The 16,074-nt window shown below is 39.2% G+C and overlaps 1 protein-coding gene across 1 annotated transcript; it reads left to right on the forward strand.

Moving 5' to 3' along the window:
- Nucleotides 1-87: 87 nt before the first annotated feature.
- On the forward strand, nt 88-14,192 carry LMLN (leishmanolysin like peptidase). Its single transcript, XM_030454351.1, has 17 exons — nt 88-270; nt 599-696; nt 794-824; nt 1,504-1,586; nt 2,077-2,194; nt 3,049-3,227; nt 3,852-3,957; nt 4,209-4,303; nt 4,799-4,916; nt 6,123-6,230; nt 7,897-7,973; nt 8,568-8,678; nt 9,377-9,509; nt 10,021-10,180; nt 10,943-11,073; nt 12,219-12,429; nt 13,760-14,192. The coding sequence occupies exons 1-17, from the start codon at nt 88-90 to the stop codon at nt 13,852-13,854; spliced, it is 2,037 nt and encodes a 678-aa protein (XP_030310211.1). The 3' UTR covers nt 13,855-14,192.
- Nucleotides 14,193-16,074: the final 1,882 nt, after the last annotated feature.

Consider the following 16,074-nt stretch of genomic DNA (forward strand, 5'->3'; position numbering starts at 1 on the left):
TCACCCCTGCGCTCCCCGCCTGCTGATTGGCGGGGCCGCTCTCACCGGCGCTGCCTCCATGGCGACGCGGCGGAGGGGCAGTCGAAGATGGCCGCCGAGCCGGGCGGCGGTGGCTGGTCCGGGCAGCACCGGCCATATCGATACCGGTACCGGTACTGGCTGCTGCTCGCCGCTTGCACCGTCGCGGTGCTCCTGGGCTGCGGCCGCGCCGCCGCGCTTTCCCCCTCCTCTTCCTCGCCCTGTCAGCACCGCGCGCCCAGCGGAGCGGAGGTGGGGCCGCCCCGGGGGCTCCTCGGGAGGCGGTGGCGGGGGTGGGGGTGAGGGCTTCTGGCAGCAGGTGTGGGGGGAGCGGCGGTCTGTCCCCTCACGGCTCACCCGGGCCGAGCTCGGAGGGGTCTGGCTCCGCGGCCGGTGGATGGGGGGGTACGGGTGGTTTCTGACCGGCCGGCGCGGCGGGGTGACAGGAGGGGTTTTTTCTGAAAAATAGACAAAAAATGGGCTCTGGCAGACGAGAAGGAGCAAGGGGCCTGGGAGCTGTCCCTGGCGTGGTTGTCAGGGTGAGCTGCCTAATCCAGCGGCTTGCTCCTCTCCCTGCCAGGTGCTCTATCAAGTTCCTCTCAAGGAGAACCACGTCTTGAAGAGAAATGTGGATCAACAGCTGAGAATCGAGATTGTATACGACAGGAGTGTTGAGGAGTGAGTATGGTGTTGTGGTGACTTCTCTTTTTCTCTACAGCTGAGGGTAGAAGCCCTGTTAACTAAAGCTTGTTTGTTTTGTTTTGTTTAAATATAGTTTGCTACCTGAGAAAAGACACCTTATAAAGGTATGAGATATTCCTTGTTTGTTTGTATGTTTTTTATTATGTGGATGAAGTTAAGGCTTGTGAATTCTTTAATTAAAGGCTTTGAATGCCAGCAATTTCATATCCTCTGGTCAGGGGATACAGGGCTTTGCATACAGATTATGCCAGATTCCCAAATACTTCCAGTGTTCTGCTGAATGCTGTTTGACAGGTGCTTGCTATATCTCAATGAGTAAAGCTTCAGTGAGTAGTATGTGTATAATTTTTAAGGTTTTTTGACACCATTTAGAGTATTTTAAATATCTCTCCTAGCTTCTTTTGAGATACTGTGCAAGTAAGGAATAAAAGACAGTGGTGCAGCCAGGCTTGAGGAGTGCAGAGAGGTGGGAGCTGAAGAGAAATTTTATGTGCTGTTCCCAGTGCCAATAAGTTCATGGCTGGAATAAATTCAGCCTCTTTTGAAGTGACACGTTCAAATTAATAGTCCATCCCAATACATCCAATAACAAAATATGGGAATACTGAGACAAAATATTTCCTAAATACGTTGATAACGGTTGAACTTCATGGGAAGTCTGAATTTCCACTTCTCTGCTATACTGCAGCATCCAGCAAGCATCATGTAACTTGGCAGTTAATGCTTGTGAGGTGACTTATGTCTGCACTGCTGCTGGGTGACTTTTATTTTTGTTTTGTTCAGAACAAGCTCTTTCCCCAAGCTATATCTTATTTGGAGAAGACATTTCAAGTGCGCAAATCCACGGGTACCATCTTATTAAGCAGGTATGTGAAAGTTTGTTAGAAACCACTTGCCATATTTGGTACTTAACATTGTGTTACACAGCCTTTAAAGTAAGAATAGAGTAAGAGCCCAAGAAATGCTCTCCTGATTCAGACCAGTGCCCCATCTGACTAAGTGGTAGTAGCAGGAGCTCTTTAAGGAGTGTTCACAAATCTGCCAGCCTTCTGTCATCAACATGTACATTTGTTGTATAGGATATTTTAAAGGGTATACGTTTTGCCTGTTTGCTGTTACATATACCCCTATGTATGAACCTCTTCCTTACCTCTCTTTGAGCTTGTGGGTACTCTTAATGACTGGAAGCATTATGTCTTCCAGAGCAGGGTAACTAACAATTATCACTGTGTGAGATACATTGCATACCTGTATAACAGCATTGTGGGGTGCTGTAAGACCACTCTATAGGTTGTGGTTTATTTTTTTTTTTTAAATTATAAACATGTTCTGACTCTCCTTCATGTTTGATTGAAGGCAATGTGTGACAAACCAATATTTAAGGAGGAAAGCTGACCCCCACAGGTACTGCCGAGGAGCCTGTGCAAACCACACAAAATGTGGCCCAGTTATAGTTCCTGAGAAACACCTCCAGGTAAGCTAAGCCATCCAAGTGCTTCTTAACCTTTGAAATACTATTTTTTGTGGAAATTAATAAAAAAGTTAATATCACAGACTGTACAGAAGTGACCCATTTGTGGGAGATCCGTAAGTTTGAGTGAGAATAGAACATCATGAGTTAGTGGGAGTTTCTTTAGTTTATGCTGTTGAATCAAAAGTTGAGGAAAACTGGCCTGTTTACTGTTGTCTAACCCTGCAGTGTAATGGAGTGTGGAGAGAGGATGAGATTTGAAGCTTGTTAAATTTCCACTAGTCACTTCATGATGCACCTTGGTTGATGAGTCAGATTTTCACAGGACTGATAAATTTTGGGTTTTTTTAATAGGTTATCCAGTGAATCAGGAGCATGGTGCAGGAAATGCTTTTAACTTGTTTGCCAGCATGTGTTTTCGATTTATTTGCAGTATGAGATCAGCAGATTTCTTTGTTTCTCTTAGCTTGAAGTTTCAGCTACATTATTCAAAATATATATATGCCAGATTGCAGGTAAAATGCAATTGCCACCTACCTATACAATTTCTGTAATTTTTTTTTCTTTTTTTCTTTTTTTCCCCACAATTTGTAGGAAATAAAGGGTACTAATGTTGGGATATGTATCTTGGCAGGCCCTTTTTTGTCAAAAGCTGCCACCTTCCTGGTGTCTCATAAATCAAAAGAGCTGGTCATTTGAAGCTCTTGGCTCTGGTTTTGATTACCATCTTCATAGGGAGTTACCACATCTTCCATTGTTTTACAATGCCATTTGTTCTTGGCTTCAAGCTAATTGAATTTTGTCATGCAAAATGTTGGATGTAGCTTAAGTATTTTTCCATCTGAATGTCACCAAAGCAATGCAGGGTGTGCAATGAGACTGAGTGGCTCTGTGGACCCACTGGCTTACCTGACCAAGAAGGCGTTCGAGACGCTGACTTTGTACTGTACGTCAGTGCTCTCACTACTGAAAGGTGTGGCCATGAAAATATCATTGCATATGCAGCCTACTGCCAACTGGAAGCTGAGATGGACAGGCAAGTATTCCCCTGGTACAGACTCTTTTAAATTAAACTTTGGAGTTGCTTAATTGCTTAGATGTGGAGTTTAATTGTGTGCTTGTCTTGTATAGTATAGCACTATAGTTATATAAAACCACAAAACAAATCCAGTGGTGCTCAGCTAGCAAAGCTGAGATATTTAATTCAGAGCTAATCCTCCACTGTTGTTGCCTAAACTTTCAAGATCCTGCTTCTGTTGAAGTGAATGTCATACTTAACATAAATTTAAAGGAGGATGCAAATGGGCCCTACTTACCTGCTTTGTTTGTAATTCAGTTGTACTCATTGTAACACACTCTTTGCACCTCTATAGTGGCTTACTTGAAATGCATTTTTCCTACAGAGCTGTCACAAGCACCTGTGCAGAATACTGAATATAGAGATTGATCCTGTCCCAGCCCTCCCCATTTCAACAGTAAATTAGTCACTGTACTGCAAGCAGACTATTCCTGATCAGGGAATTTGTTTGGAAGGACTTATTTTTACATTGGTCTCCATTTCCTTCTGTGTCTACTCAAGAAGTGAGCCTCATCAAGTGAATATGACTTGAATTTGTTAGTATTTTGCTGAAAACCATTTAATTTTATAACTTTCTTGCAGGCCAATAGCAGGGTATGCTAATTTGTGTCCAAATATGATTTCAACGCAAGCTCAGGAATTTGTTGGCATGTTGTCTACAGTGAAACATGAGATTATCCATGCACTGGTAAGGGTTGATGCTACAAAATGTTCTTCCCTGAAATTTGTGCCTGCTTCCTCCCATGCCTCCAGCTTGTTGCAAGGAAGGGTATTTGGTGGATGAAAGCTCTTGCTTTGCCTCCAGTTTGTATGTTAATTGCCTTCAGGTGTGATACTTGCAGTCTGTCTGGTATGGAAGTGAGAACTCTCTTAAGGCATTTGACCTTGTATGTGAATGCATTATCAAAGGCTTCTGTGTGCTTGGTTTTTAATTTAAAGGGTTTCTCTGCTGGATTGTTTGCATTTTATCGTGATGATGATGGAAGACCTTTGACAGCAAGATACGCAGATGGACTCCCTCCTTTTAATGAAAGGTATTTTATTTTTTGGACCTCTCAGTGCTCTCCTGGAAGGATGATTTCACGTTGCCTTTTTGGGATGTATTCTTGCCTGTTGAAAATCCAACTTGAGTCTTGCTTTCCATTTCAACTTGAGAACACTTTGCCTTTGTTATGTTAAAACACTGGTGTGGGGTGGTTCTTTATATTGGTATTAAGTGCTTCTGTTATATACATATCTTACAAATTAAGGCAGGATTTCATTTATCAGGAGATTTAAAGCTAAGCATTAAAATTACTTGGGCTGAAATTTCAATGCTTGCTGTTATTGAATGAGTCTACAGAATATGTTTTTACTAAGCTTATTCTGGTTTATTAACTCAGAGTTGTGCATATAATGTGTATACAATGTTGTGTATATAATGAATCTTGGTGTAGATATTCGCCATTCTGTTTCTTATGAGGATACATTTTTGCACAAGTAGGATATGTTTATGGAAAAAACATGTAACCAAAGCATTCTTCTTACAGTCTAGGTTTGTATCAGTGGAGCAACAAAGTTGTTCATAAAGCTGTGAGGTTATGGGACATCCGTGGTGGCAAAATGCTGCGCCATGCCGTTCATCTTCTTGTAACACCTCGTGTAGTTGTAAGTGTGGATTAACTTAAGCTTTTACACTGTGTATGCCAACATTACCATCATGTTCTCAAGTTATAAGTATTCCTTATTCTTTAAGAAGTAATAACCTAACACAGAGTACCCATTCCTGAAAGTATGGCACAAATATGATGATTCAAGACTGTATTATTAGGTGAGAGGGTATATCCAAACTAAAGTGGAAATAGTTGACAGACAGTATGAAATAGATAAATTGACGTAGTAAAAGACAATGAAGGTACTGGGAAGTAAATTATGAAAGATTTTGCAAAGCTAAAATTAAATAGATCCCTTAGTCCTACTCTTCAGATGTTTTCCTCCAGACTTAGACACCTGTATAGCAGATATCCTTGTCACTGCTTTTCTTATTTATAAGTTCATCTTGTTTTCTGATTTTCTCTTTAAAAACATTGTTTTAATATTTTTCTAATTTGATTGATTACAAAGTAATGCATTTAACATTTTACCATGTTTATATACTTGGACATGTTTCTTGCTTCCTATACCTCTGACTCTCCCACTGCCACCAACAGAACTTGTTCTTACATGTAATAAATGGGAATTGGAAATAAATTAGTGTTAGTCATATTTGGCCACAAATAATCTTTTGGGGGTTTTGTAAATAATCAAACTTGGTTTCAGTACCTCTGTTTTGAAAACCAGCCATGCTGGTCAAAGTGTCCAGAACATTAAAGGTGCAAAGGTTTCCATCCTGACCCTGAGACCACAGCCTTGTTGTGTTACCTCTTCAGGTTTTTAAATATTTTGCAGAAAACACTTACCCATGCAAAACTATTTGACATGGACAGGTTCCTAAGAGAAAAGTGTTTTTTCTCTGAAATGTTTGATAGAGTGTTCCCACAATGTTTAAGGTTTTTTGTTAGTTTTCTTTTTTTGCATATGGTCTTAAGCACATGCATGCTATTCTCAGCTAATTCTGTTGCTGTTTTTCTCTTGTAAACTTCCATCTTTTCTTTCCAGGAGATAAGTAGACAGATTGTTAGGCTTGGTGTTGGGATACTTGGTTGGCAAGTAGTTGGCAAGCTTCTGAGTAGGAGAAGTGTTTTGTATTTGCAAGAAAACAAGATGGTAGAAAAAGAAATGCTGAAATATTGGAAAAAAAATCTAGAACTTTAGGATTGCATATGGTTATCTGCTTCAATGTTTTGAGGATTGTGTTGAATGTTTTATTTCTAGGAAGAAGCTCGAAAACATTTTAATTGTCCAATTCTAGAGGGAATGGAGCTTGAGAATCAAGGTGGCATGGGTACTGAACTCAATCACTGGGAGAAGAGGTTGCTGGAGGTAAGTGCTGATACTGGGGATGGAGGGGCATGTGGGAATATCTGTGCCCCCTGCTTTGATTTTTAGGTTTATAGTTATGCCTACTGGAGCCTTGAAAATGCAGGTGCATCATACCTCACTGAAATAGATTGCAAGCAGTAATAAACTACAAATACTTAAATGTCCAATTTCTAGATAAATCTATCATTTTAATTTACTGCTAAAGTCTCAGAGTGTGAGTTTGAGATATACTGGTTACTAAAAACCTAAATGTCTCCTACTTCTGTCTGCCACTAACCATTTTGAGAAGGTAATTTCCCTTTTTAGGGGGAAGGGGGCATTTCATTGAGTCAATTAAATTTTGTCAGCTTCTGCCTTTTACACATTTTACACATTTGATCATTCTGTCCATTTTCATTACTTCATCTATATTCATGTGCCCTGGGGTTAGCTTCTGCCATCTCTACTGCAGAACCTCATCTAATCAAGGAAATGCTTATTTTCCCTCCTGACATTTAAGCTTATTTTTATTTATAACTTTGTGTTTTGTGGTATTTTTGACAGAGATACACTTTCTAGTTACTGTTGTATGCACTGAGGCAAACAAGAAGGGTAATGCTTCAGCACAGACATTTTTGTGGAAGTAATCTTAAACAGTGCATGTTTCTTGAGACCAAAATTGTAACCTTTTCCTGCTTTTCAGCAACCTTTGGTGTGGAACATTAGTTTGAAGCCAACTGGAAAGACTGCCATTGGAATATAGATAATTAGGAGATATCAGTAGGACTAGTAAAAATGAGCTAATCACTGGTCTCCTTTACATCTTTCCAGATAAATTTTTTTTATGTAGAAATAAACCATATAGTTTGTTATTTATCTTAATTCAAATCTCATTAGGTAGCAAGAGTGGTAGCAAATTTGATGTTAGGAGGTCTTCTGGTGCTAACTCCTGACCACACTAGTAGAGAGGGAAGGCTGGAAAACTACGTTTTGAAGAAACAGTAGAAATGAGATTAAGTCCATTAATAGAAATTTGAGTTGTGTAATTAAGGGTGAGTGACTTCTGGTGTAAGCCTAAAGTTCATCAGATGGAAATGACTGAGCAGGAAAAAGACACTGGTGTTGCATTTCCAGTTATAAGGTGATAAGGAAACTCCAAGGTGACCAGAGTTGCTCTATGAGGATGGTGTGAACTTGCTTTTTCTTTAATGGGATGGAAAATTCCACTGCCACCTTAATAAAACTTCTTTTGGTATGCTATGATCCTTTAGTCGTGTGTCCTGTGCACCTTGCTCCTAAGAAGGACTACTAGGAAAATTAAAAATAAATCGTGCAGAAGAAAATTAAATGAACTTGGCTTTCATCTTACCAAAAAGAGACAGAAAATGTGGTGTTGTTCCTACTAATAAATATTCCAGAAGAAGGAAGAATTTTATGTGGAGAGAAGTGAGCACATGTTGGTCATGGTTTAGCTGGAATTTGGAGTGAGATTTCTGACTTCTAGAATTCTGAGGCTTTGTAGGGTGGAGTGGGGAAGGGTGTTCCTCTTGTGATCCTTTTATGAAAGAGATTGGGATTTGATTTTCAGCTATAAGAAGGGACTGAAAATAAAATGTTTTTCCATCAAAAGCATTTTCTTACAGTAATAATTTTCAGTGGCTTGCTAATAGTTCCTGGTAACTTTCAGAATGAGGCTATGACTGGATCCCATACACAGAATCGAGTCTTTTCCAGGATCACCTTAGCATTAATGGAAGACACAGGGTAAGAATTAATAAGATTTTGTTTGTTTGTTTGTGTTTTATTTTCATTTGTGTTGGATTTTATTTGAAATCAATGCACTTGTGGTTATCCATCTGCAACACAGATAACTGACATGTTACTTCATGCCATATTTAATCCATACCCATCCATATTTAATATCTGGTCTTAAAAAAGATGCCTTGCAGTGCATAGTACTATTTGTAGTGTCTGTTTACTTTTTTTCTTAATATCAATCTTCTTCCAGTTGCATGCAGTATGTATCTATTATTTTAGCTCTACTTGCAGATAGAAAGCATACATAGAGGAAAAGCAAAATTATCCAGAATGTCGTCTTCCTTCCTGCATTGTTTCTTTGCAGATCCTGATGCATTGCTCTTGAACAAATAAGCAGTAAAATTTTTTTTTAGTTCATCATGACTGAGAAATTAGTGGAATTTGTAAAATGTTTTGCTCCAGGCAGAAGGGGATTTATTTTCCTTTTTTCTTTATTTGAAGACTTAAAGGCACAGCATGAAGTTCTTTGAACTTCTGTCTTGTTAATCAGAACACTAATTTTTGAATTAACTCTGTTCTCATTTCCAAATACCTTTACAGCTGGTATAGAGCAAATTACAGCATGGCAGAGAAATTAGATTGGGGACGTAACAAAGGCTGTGACTTTGTATTGAAGAGCTGCAAATTCTGGATCGACCAAAAGAGACGGAAGTAAGAATCCAGTCTTTTAAAAAAACAAAGTGGAAACCCTGATGTTTGTTTACATTTATCCTTCAAATGCAACTCAGTAAAAAAAAGTAGAGGTAGATACATGTTAACAGTGAATGTTGTCCTGTGTACCCTCAGGGTGAGCCCAAGGAGTACCCCAATGTATTCAGAGCAGAAACGTCCCACCCCTTAAATAGAGAGCCAAACATCTTAGGATGTAAAATGCATTTACACTTGTAAGAGGGCTTTCCTTTTAGAGGAGGGACCTAATAAAAAAGTGCTTGGGTTCTTAGTTTGTCCCTTTTAATTGGAAATACAGCCTGTGTCCTTTTGCATAACGGGATTTTACTCAAAGCAACTGAAGGTGATGGCTTCAAGATCACACCATGTGCCTGAGGACATCATCCAAATGCTTCTTGAACTCAGGCAGGCTTGGTGCTGTGACCCCTTCCCTGAGTGAAAAACCTTTTCCTAATATCTAACCTAAGCCTCCCCTGATGCAGCTTCCTACAGTTTCCCTGAGTCCTGTCTTTGGATAGGAATTGTAGTCTATATAAAAGGTGAATTCTCTCAGCTGTTACAGCATAGGACAATAGAAGACTGTTCTCCACCAATTAAAAGAAAAATAACAACCATAGTAAAATTATGAAAAGCAGTTAAAGTGATCTAATGTGATTTTTATTATTATTTTTTCCTTTCAGGAGGCAATTAATCAGCCCATACTGCGACACTTTGAGAAGTAATCCATTGCAGTTAACCTGCAGACAGGACCAAAGAGCAGTAGCAGTTTGCAACTTGCAGAAGTTTCCAAAGCATTTACCTCAGGAATATCAGGTATAATGGATCTTACCTTAACAAAAACTGTTTCCATTTTTGTACTTTGCAGCCAAGTGATTATATTCGATTGTGTTTTTTTCTTCTGAACTAGTAGAGGAGGGTAGATATTGTGAAAAATGTCTGCTGGAGGGTGAAAAAAGTCTCTTGTGTTCTTAATAAAACAAGGATGTTGCTTGGCCAGGTAGCTAAGTATCATATCATTGCTCTGTAACAAAAGTCCCCCAGAGTGTTTTGTCTGCTGTCTTGTGTCCCTGCATGCTAAGAAATTATTCTGTTTCCTTCCAGAGAATGTTATGATTACAAAGGGGGGGCAAGGGGTACAGACAAATGTAAATTCTCTGCATTAAGTATTCTTAAATACTCATCATGATTCATGGGCATCCTAAGTAAGCTGTTAGTAGCATTCCTGAATACAATACAGCTGTAGTGATTGGTTCTGTTTAAAAGATTCTTGTCTTCGTGCACTTGTCTTTGTGGAAACTGCTTCACAACCTATTTTGGTTTGCAGTATTTTGACAATCTTGATGGAGTACCAGCAGAAGAATTGCCTTATTATGGTGGCTCAGTAGAAATTGCTGACTATTGTCCCTTCAGTCAAGAATTCAGCTGGCATTTAAGTGGTGAATTTCAACGCAGTTCAGACTGCAGAATAATTGAAAACCAACCAGGTCAGTTTTCAGAACTTCAGTATGGTATCAAAAAGACATTTTTTTAATAAATCTGGAATGGATTTACTATATGACCAAAATAATTGGATGTAAAATGAGTTTTATACTACTAGCTGTGTGAAAGCTGTGCTGGGGTGAGAAGCACAGAACAATTACCACAATTACCATGTACGCCTAGGAAGCAAACACTTATATTAGTACAAGAACTGTGTAACAGCTGAACAAAAATTAAGCCCAAATGATCCAAATATTAAAAGGGTGGATGTGGGGGTCTCCTTAGGGTTTGTTTGAGTCTCTGGAAAACAATTTCCCTTTGTACCTTTTATTTTTTGTTTGGTTTTGATCTAGGCAGGATGCTTTGTGAATTACCAGGACATGGGCTTGTCTCCTGGGGTAGTGCATGAACTTCAAATATTGTGGAGCTCCAGAGTGCTGTAGGATATTACCTGTCCATGCAGTTGTCTCAACAGCAAGCAAATAAACACCCTCTGCCCTCAGTCAGCAATCACAGCTAGCACTCCCTGGGGGCAACCTTATCCACATAGTTCTGAAGGAAAGTGGGTTTTGTTTGTTTGTTTTTAATTTTTGTTTTCACTTTATATTCAAAACAGTAGAATTTCTAAATTGATAATGATTAACCACCTGAAAGATTCCAAAAGTAAACTTTGACTTGCACGTGGAGACACTAATTGTAGCATATTAAGTTGATGTGAACTTTGTTCCCCTAGAAAGCTGCAATTCAGTATATTCTTTCTACCTTAGATCCTACCAAAAACTACGGTGCGGAAAAATATGGACCAAATTCTGTATGTCTTATCCAGAAATCTGCTTTTGTCATGGAACAGTGCAGGAGGAAACTCAGTTACCCTGACTGGGGTAGTGGGTGTTATCAAGTATGTATGTGTTTGGTTTGTATTTTTATTTTTTTTTAAATAACACTGAAGGGAAAAGTCAGTGTGTGAGCTGGCACAGGCAGGATACAGGAGCAACCACAAAACCATGAATGAAATGCAGACTAGATTTATTTTTGTTACTTTGCAAACTGGGGGATCACTGAAGCACAAAAGTGGGGACTCGGGCACCCTGGAGCTCTGTCCTTGCTTAGAGGGTCACTGAGCCTCCTGTTCTCCCCTGTGTGTCAGGGATTCACACAGACATAGTTTACCACTGTAGTTTGATCTTTCCCACAGCTGGGCAGGAATCTCAGATATGCTTTACAGCAGGGTACTCCTTCTCCTATCACAGCCTTTGTTATCTAACCACAGATGTTTTTGTCCAACACACAAGGTTAAACAACAATTATTATGATAGATATGTTTACAATCCTCATCTCTAATCTTCCCACAGTCAGGCATAAAATGTAGGCTGTGACTGTTAGGACTTTGCACCTGGATCCTGTACATGAGCATTTCTGCCTTAAATCACTAGATTATCTTACATTCTTTGAAAATAAATGTCTTCCCCCCCATAAGCCTGTATATTAGGTCATGCTTCAAGTTAAGCCTGTGGCCAGTGGGAAGGCTTGTGAGTTACTCCAGTCTTGCTATGGATTTCCTCTGCCTTACCCCTGTGACACTGTCTCCACAGCTAAGCAGGAATAGTTATACTGCAATCAGTTGTTGAAGCTTAGAGTTAAATTAGTTCTGTTTTTCAGAGGTGGAAAGCACAGTGCACCTGTCATTTTTTTATCCTCCATCTCACCAGGACTACCTCACTAGAAGTGTCACTTGCAACAACACAACTCTAAAAAGTAGCCATTAGCAGAAGCCAAATTTTAATCGGTCTCAGCTGATGAGCTGTATAATTGCACAAAAAGAGTACTGCTCGTGCCTTAAAGAATTCTTGAACCAAATATTTGCTGTGCCTTTTGAGGCAGTATTTTGCTGCCTCAAAATACTTGCGGTTAATGTGCCCTCTACTACTGGGTGTTTACAGGATGTAGTATTTACTTAGTGAGAGAACCTCCAAATTCCTAACTCCAAACAGCTATTTCTGATAAATCATAACGTAGACCTGACTTTCATTCTTTTATTTTAAGGTTTCTTGTTCTCCACAAGGGCTGCATGTTTGGGTCAAGGACACAGCGTACTTGTGCAGCCGCTCGGGTCAGGTTTTAACTGTGAGCATTCAGATGAGTGGCTGGATCCACGTTGGGAATCTGATTTGCCCTGCTTGTTTGGACTTCTGTGACTCCTGTCCTCCAGAGAGGGATCCTCCGGCTTCTAACTTGACCAGGGCTGCACCAGTTGGTAGGTTGCCTTACAGTTTGCTGAAGTGAAACTTAATATAAAATGTCTGTATACACTTGAGGTTTCTGTCAGCTCTGACTGTCATGGGAAGAGGGAAGTAGGACTGTCATCTGTCTATTCTAAGATCCTAGGTGTGGGACTTAAGGAATATGGCAAAGGTGTCCTGCTTTTTCCTGTGTAGTCATGCTTTTGTTTCTGGGATCAGGATAGTGGCTAACGCAGCACAGGAGTACGCCTGAAACATGACTACTTCATGTCAGCTCTCCTTCTGGTAGTTGTCACATAAATCTAGCTCTAGTCTGGCAGTTTACCAGAAAATCTGATCTGTGTTTTCAAAGCTATGTCATTTATGTAACATCCCAATTTATCACTTTGGTGGAAAGTGAGTTTTCACTTTTATAACTTCCCACTGACAATGTTAATCCAGAACATGAAATACAAGTGTCAGTTGGCTTTTTAAAGGAGGAAGGAAGCTTAATTCGCTGACTCCCAGCTAATGTTTCGGTCAAGAACAGATGGGTTTCTAAAAAGAAACTGGTTAAAGAGAACAGTCTTTACAGTATTTTGCATTAGTGGCTCTCCTGCAGCTTTCAGTGAAAAAATAAACCTGTTTAGTTTATCTGCACACTTGGCTCTTCCTTCAAAGGGATGCACTTGGGTTTGTGTGCACCAATTCAAATAGTTTTGTCTCAGAAATAACATTTCAGTGGTTGGTGGGATGACCTGTAGATGAGGTTTTAGCATGACAAAGCTTTAACCTGGAAGGTTCACACCATCTAGCATCTGAGTTCAAGCTCCATGATTCTCACATATATATGTGTGTGTGTGTACACAGGTTTTTATCTATGCAAGTCCATGGTCTTCTGAAGCCTTGTGGCTGTGTGATCACCTACCATCCAGAAAAATGCACTGATTCATAGATTAGGATTTTTTGTTTGTATTTTTTCCCTCCCTCTCCCTTCAGCTTGTTGTTTTGTGGCCTGGGTATTTATGTGACTCACAGCCATACAGAGCTAAGTATTCCTAGAACAGTCTTTTGAGGATCTGTGGATTTGAAATGCTGCTTCTCCCCAGTCAGGCCACAGGAAACTTCCTGCTCTTTCAATATGGATATTTTTTTTTCATTTGTTCTCCTAATTTCTATTAGTTAAGGAATACAGAAATTTATTTCATTATTAAGAAAACAATCATGTTATGTGGTTGGTTTGAATTGCTGCCCTTGAAAGCTAGAATAAATCGATGCAGATTCCTGTAAATATGTTTTTCTCTTTAAAATTTTATATTTAAAGCTTCATGGGGGGTTTTTTTGTTTTGTTTTTGTTTGTTTTAGACTTATGCTCCTGCTCGTCCAGCCTGGTTGTAACTCTTTGGCTACTGATGGCAAACTTAATTCCCCTGCTAACAGGATTATTTCTCTGCGCATAGCACTAAGCACGGGGCAAAATGTTCCAAGATGACAGACCAGCATGTTGCACTCCTTACTGTGGAGCACTGAGATTTTTATTTCTGCAGGCAGCTGTCTTCTACTGAACCTCATCTCTCCTGGCAAGTATCTGTGCAGATGGTAGTCAGGGAGGTACTGACAAAAGCAGACAGAGCTTGAGAGGAGAAAAATTTACTTTGTCATCTCAATAAGTGCCAATACTTTCCTGAATTGCAATCTTTGATTTTTTTTTTTTTTTTTTTTTTTTTTTAATGGAGTAACATGATCCACTGTGTCAACTGTTTTAGACTACCTAGCAACTGGGTGAACTTCACTGTTACAGGACTGAGGGTTGGGGGTTTTGTTGTATTGTGGCGTTTTGGTTTTTTTATATGTCCTCTGTGTGACTGGTAGCAAAGCATCCTCAAACTGGAAATATACCTCAGTGGTTTAGTCAAAAGCCATGTAAAAATCAGTTACTATCATTGCTATCAACCCAGATGTAAATAGGTGCTGGATTTTGTTTGTTTTGTCAATTCCTACAGTTTGTGAGGAGAGGAAGTAATTTAATGACAGAGACCAGCGGCTGGCAGTTGTCTCCACAGCTGGACTCTGCAGCTTTGAGGCTTCTCAGATTTTCTATTAGTTTTTGGTAAAGTGGCCAATTCTTGGGGTTCACTGAAACCTTCCTACATGCACAAAGTGGAATTTCAGACTGGTAACCAAGACAACTGTCTAGAAATCCCATTCTCATTTAGCATGTGCCAGTTCTTCTGTGAAATTTAATACATCAAATGTTTGAATATTCTCAGAGTAATTTGCTAGGCAAATGCATTTCAGTACTGACACATGGTCTGTAAAATTGGGATAGGTTTTTTGATCATTTTTTTATTCTGATGGTTTGCTTCCTCAATAATGGCATTATTAATTTTTTTAAATTATGAACATAAACACAGCTGCTCTTGTTTTTTTTGTTGAGGGGCAAACCAGTAGTGGTGGCAGCTGTAATCTTACAGAATGGTATTGACTTCTCTAGACCAAAAACTATATTGAATGTGTAAAGAAAAGTCTAATTTGTCTTTTTTGTTTTTTTTTTCCCTCCACCTTTTCTCAGACATATAAATACTATGGATTATTTGAGTATTTGTGATAAGTTAGAGAACCAGACATTTTTGAACCACACAAAACTAATCACTTGATGGACAAAAATGTAATGGGAAGGAAATGAGCAAACTCTGTTGAACTAAGGACATCTGCTTTTAGGACACTTGTTTTCATTTGTTTCTGACTCTATAATGTGTTACAAATAATCCTGTTCAGAGCAAAAGCAACTCTCTAATGGTCCAATCAGTAGTTTGTCCTGTTAGGATAGAATTGTGTTAAACTTGAGGGAGCACTAAAAAAATGGAAATGCATGAAGAAGGATGATGTTACTTTGCTTCTTAAATAAGTTGTAATATTAGAATTGTGAGCAGATCCCTTCTTAAAAGGAAAGGTGGGGGGTGAAAGGGGTACGGAGTGAAATTTCTTGAGCTACAATAATCTTGTTTAATAATAGGACTTCCACTGTAATTTTAAGAACCTGTGTGCCTGCTGGACTCAATTTTTTTATATTTAAAGAAACTCTTACCACACTGCTGAGGTGAGTAAGATGCAACCTAAAAATGTCTGAAGGCATCACAGCTGAGAGTACCTTGCACTGAGCTAGTTCCCCTTCTTAGCTGCAGTTTGCTTTAAATTGTACAAGTCCTAGGCTAGCCTTAAATAGGCATTTCAGAGAAGCAATACATATTAGGAACCAAATGCTTTAAATGTGTGCAAGTTTGAATTAAGAAATGCTCAGATTAGTAAGTGAACACTGATTATTTTCATATATGCACAATCAACAGTTGGTGTAAATGGATTTCTTGAAAACGTAAGGGGTTGAGAATACATCTTGGGTCCCAGAGGTTGTTAATGTATTTTTTTGTCTGTCGTGCAATAATACAGTTTAAATGGTATCACTCAACAACAATGCTTTTGATACTTGAAAAGAGATTATTGGTTATTTTTTCTTACTGTGAAATATTTGCACTGTCTGAACTTTCTGGTTGACTTTATAACTGTTAAACTTTTTTACTGGTGTTAATTTATTGTGCTCGTTATTTAATATGCCAGTCTCCTGTCTGTGTAACTGTGAAATTTGTCATATTTAAGTGAATATTTTTATCTTATATACAGCT

The sequence above is a fragment of the Calypte anna genome, chromosome 7 (assembly GCF_003957555.1).
Source record: "Calypte anna isolate BGI_N300 chromosome 7, bCalAnn1_v1.p, whole genome shotgun sequence".
In the NCBI taxonomy this organism is placed as follows: Eukaryota; Metazoa; Chordata; class Aves; order Apodiformes; family Trochilidae; genus Calypte; species Calypte anna.

Bases quoted from the DNA above. Each gene is read 5' to 3' on its own strand.
- LMLN (XM_030454351.1), top strand. From the start codon at position 88: ATGGCCGCCGAGCCGGGCGGCGGTGGCTGGTCCGGGCAGCACCGGCCA. The intron at 8,679-9,376 runs GTAAGAATCCAG...TTTTCCTTTCAG, and splicing joins ATCGACCAAAAGAGACGGAA to GAGGCAATTAATCAGCCCAT. The intron at 10,181-10,942 runs GTCAGTTTTCAG...TTTCTACCTTAG, and splicing joins AATAATTGAAAACCAACCAG to ATCCTACCAAAAACTACGGT.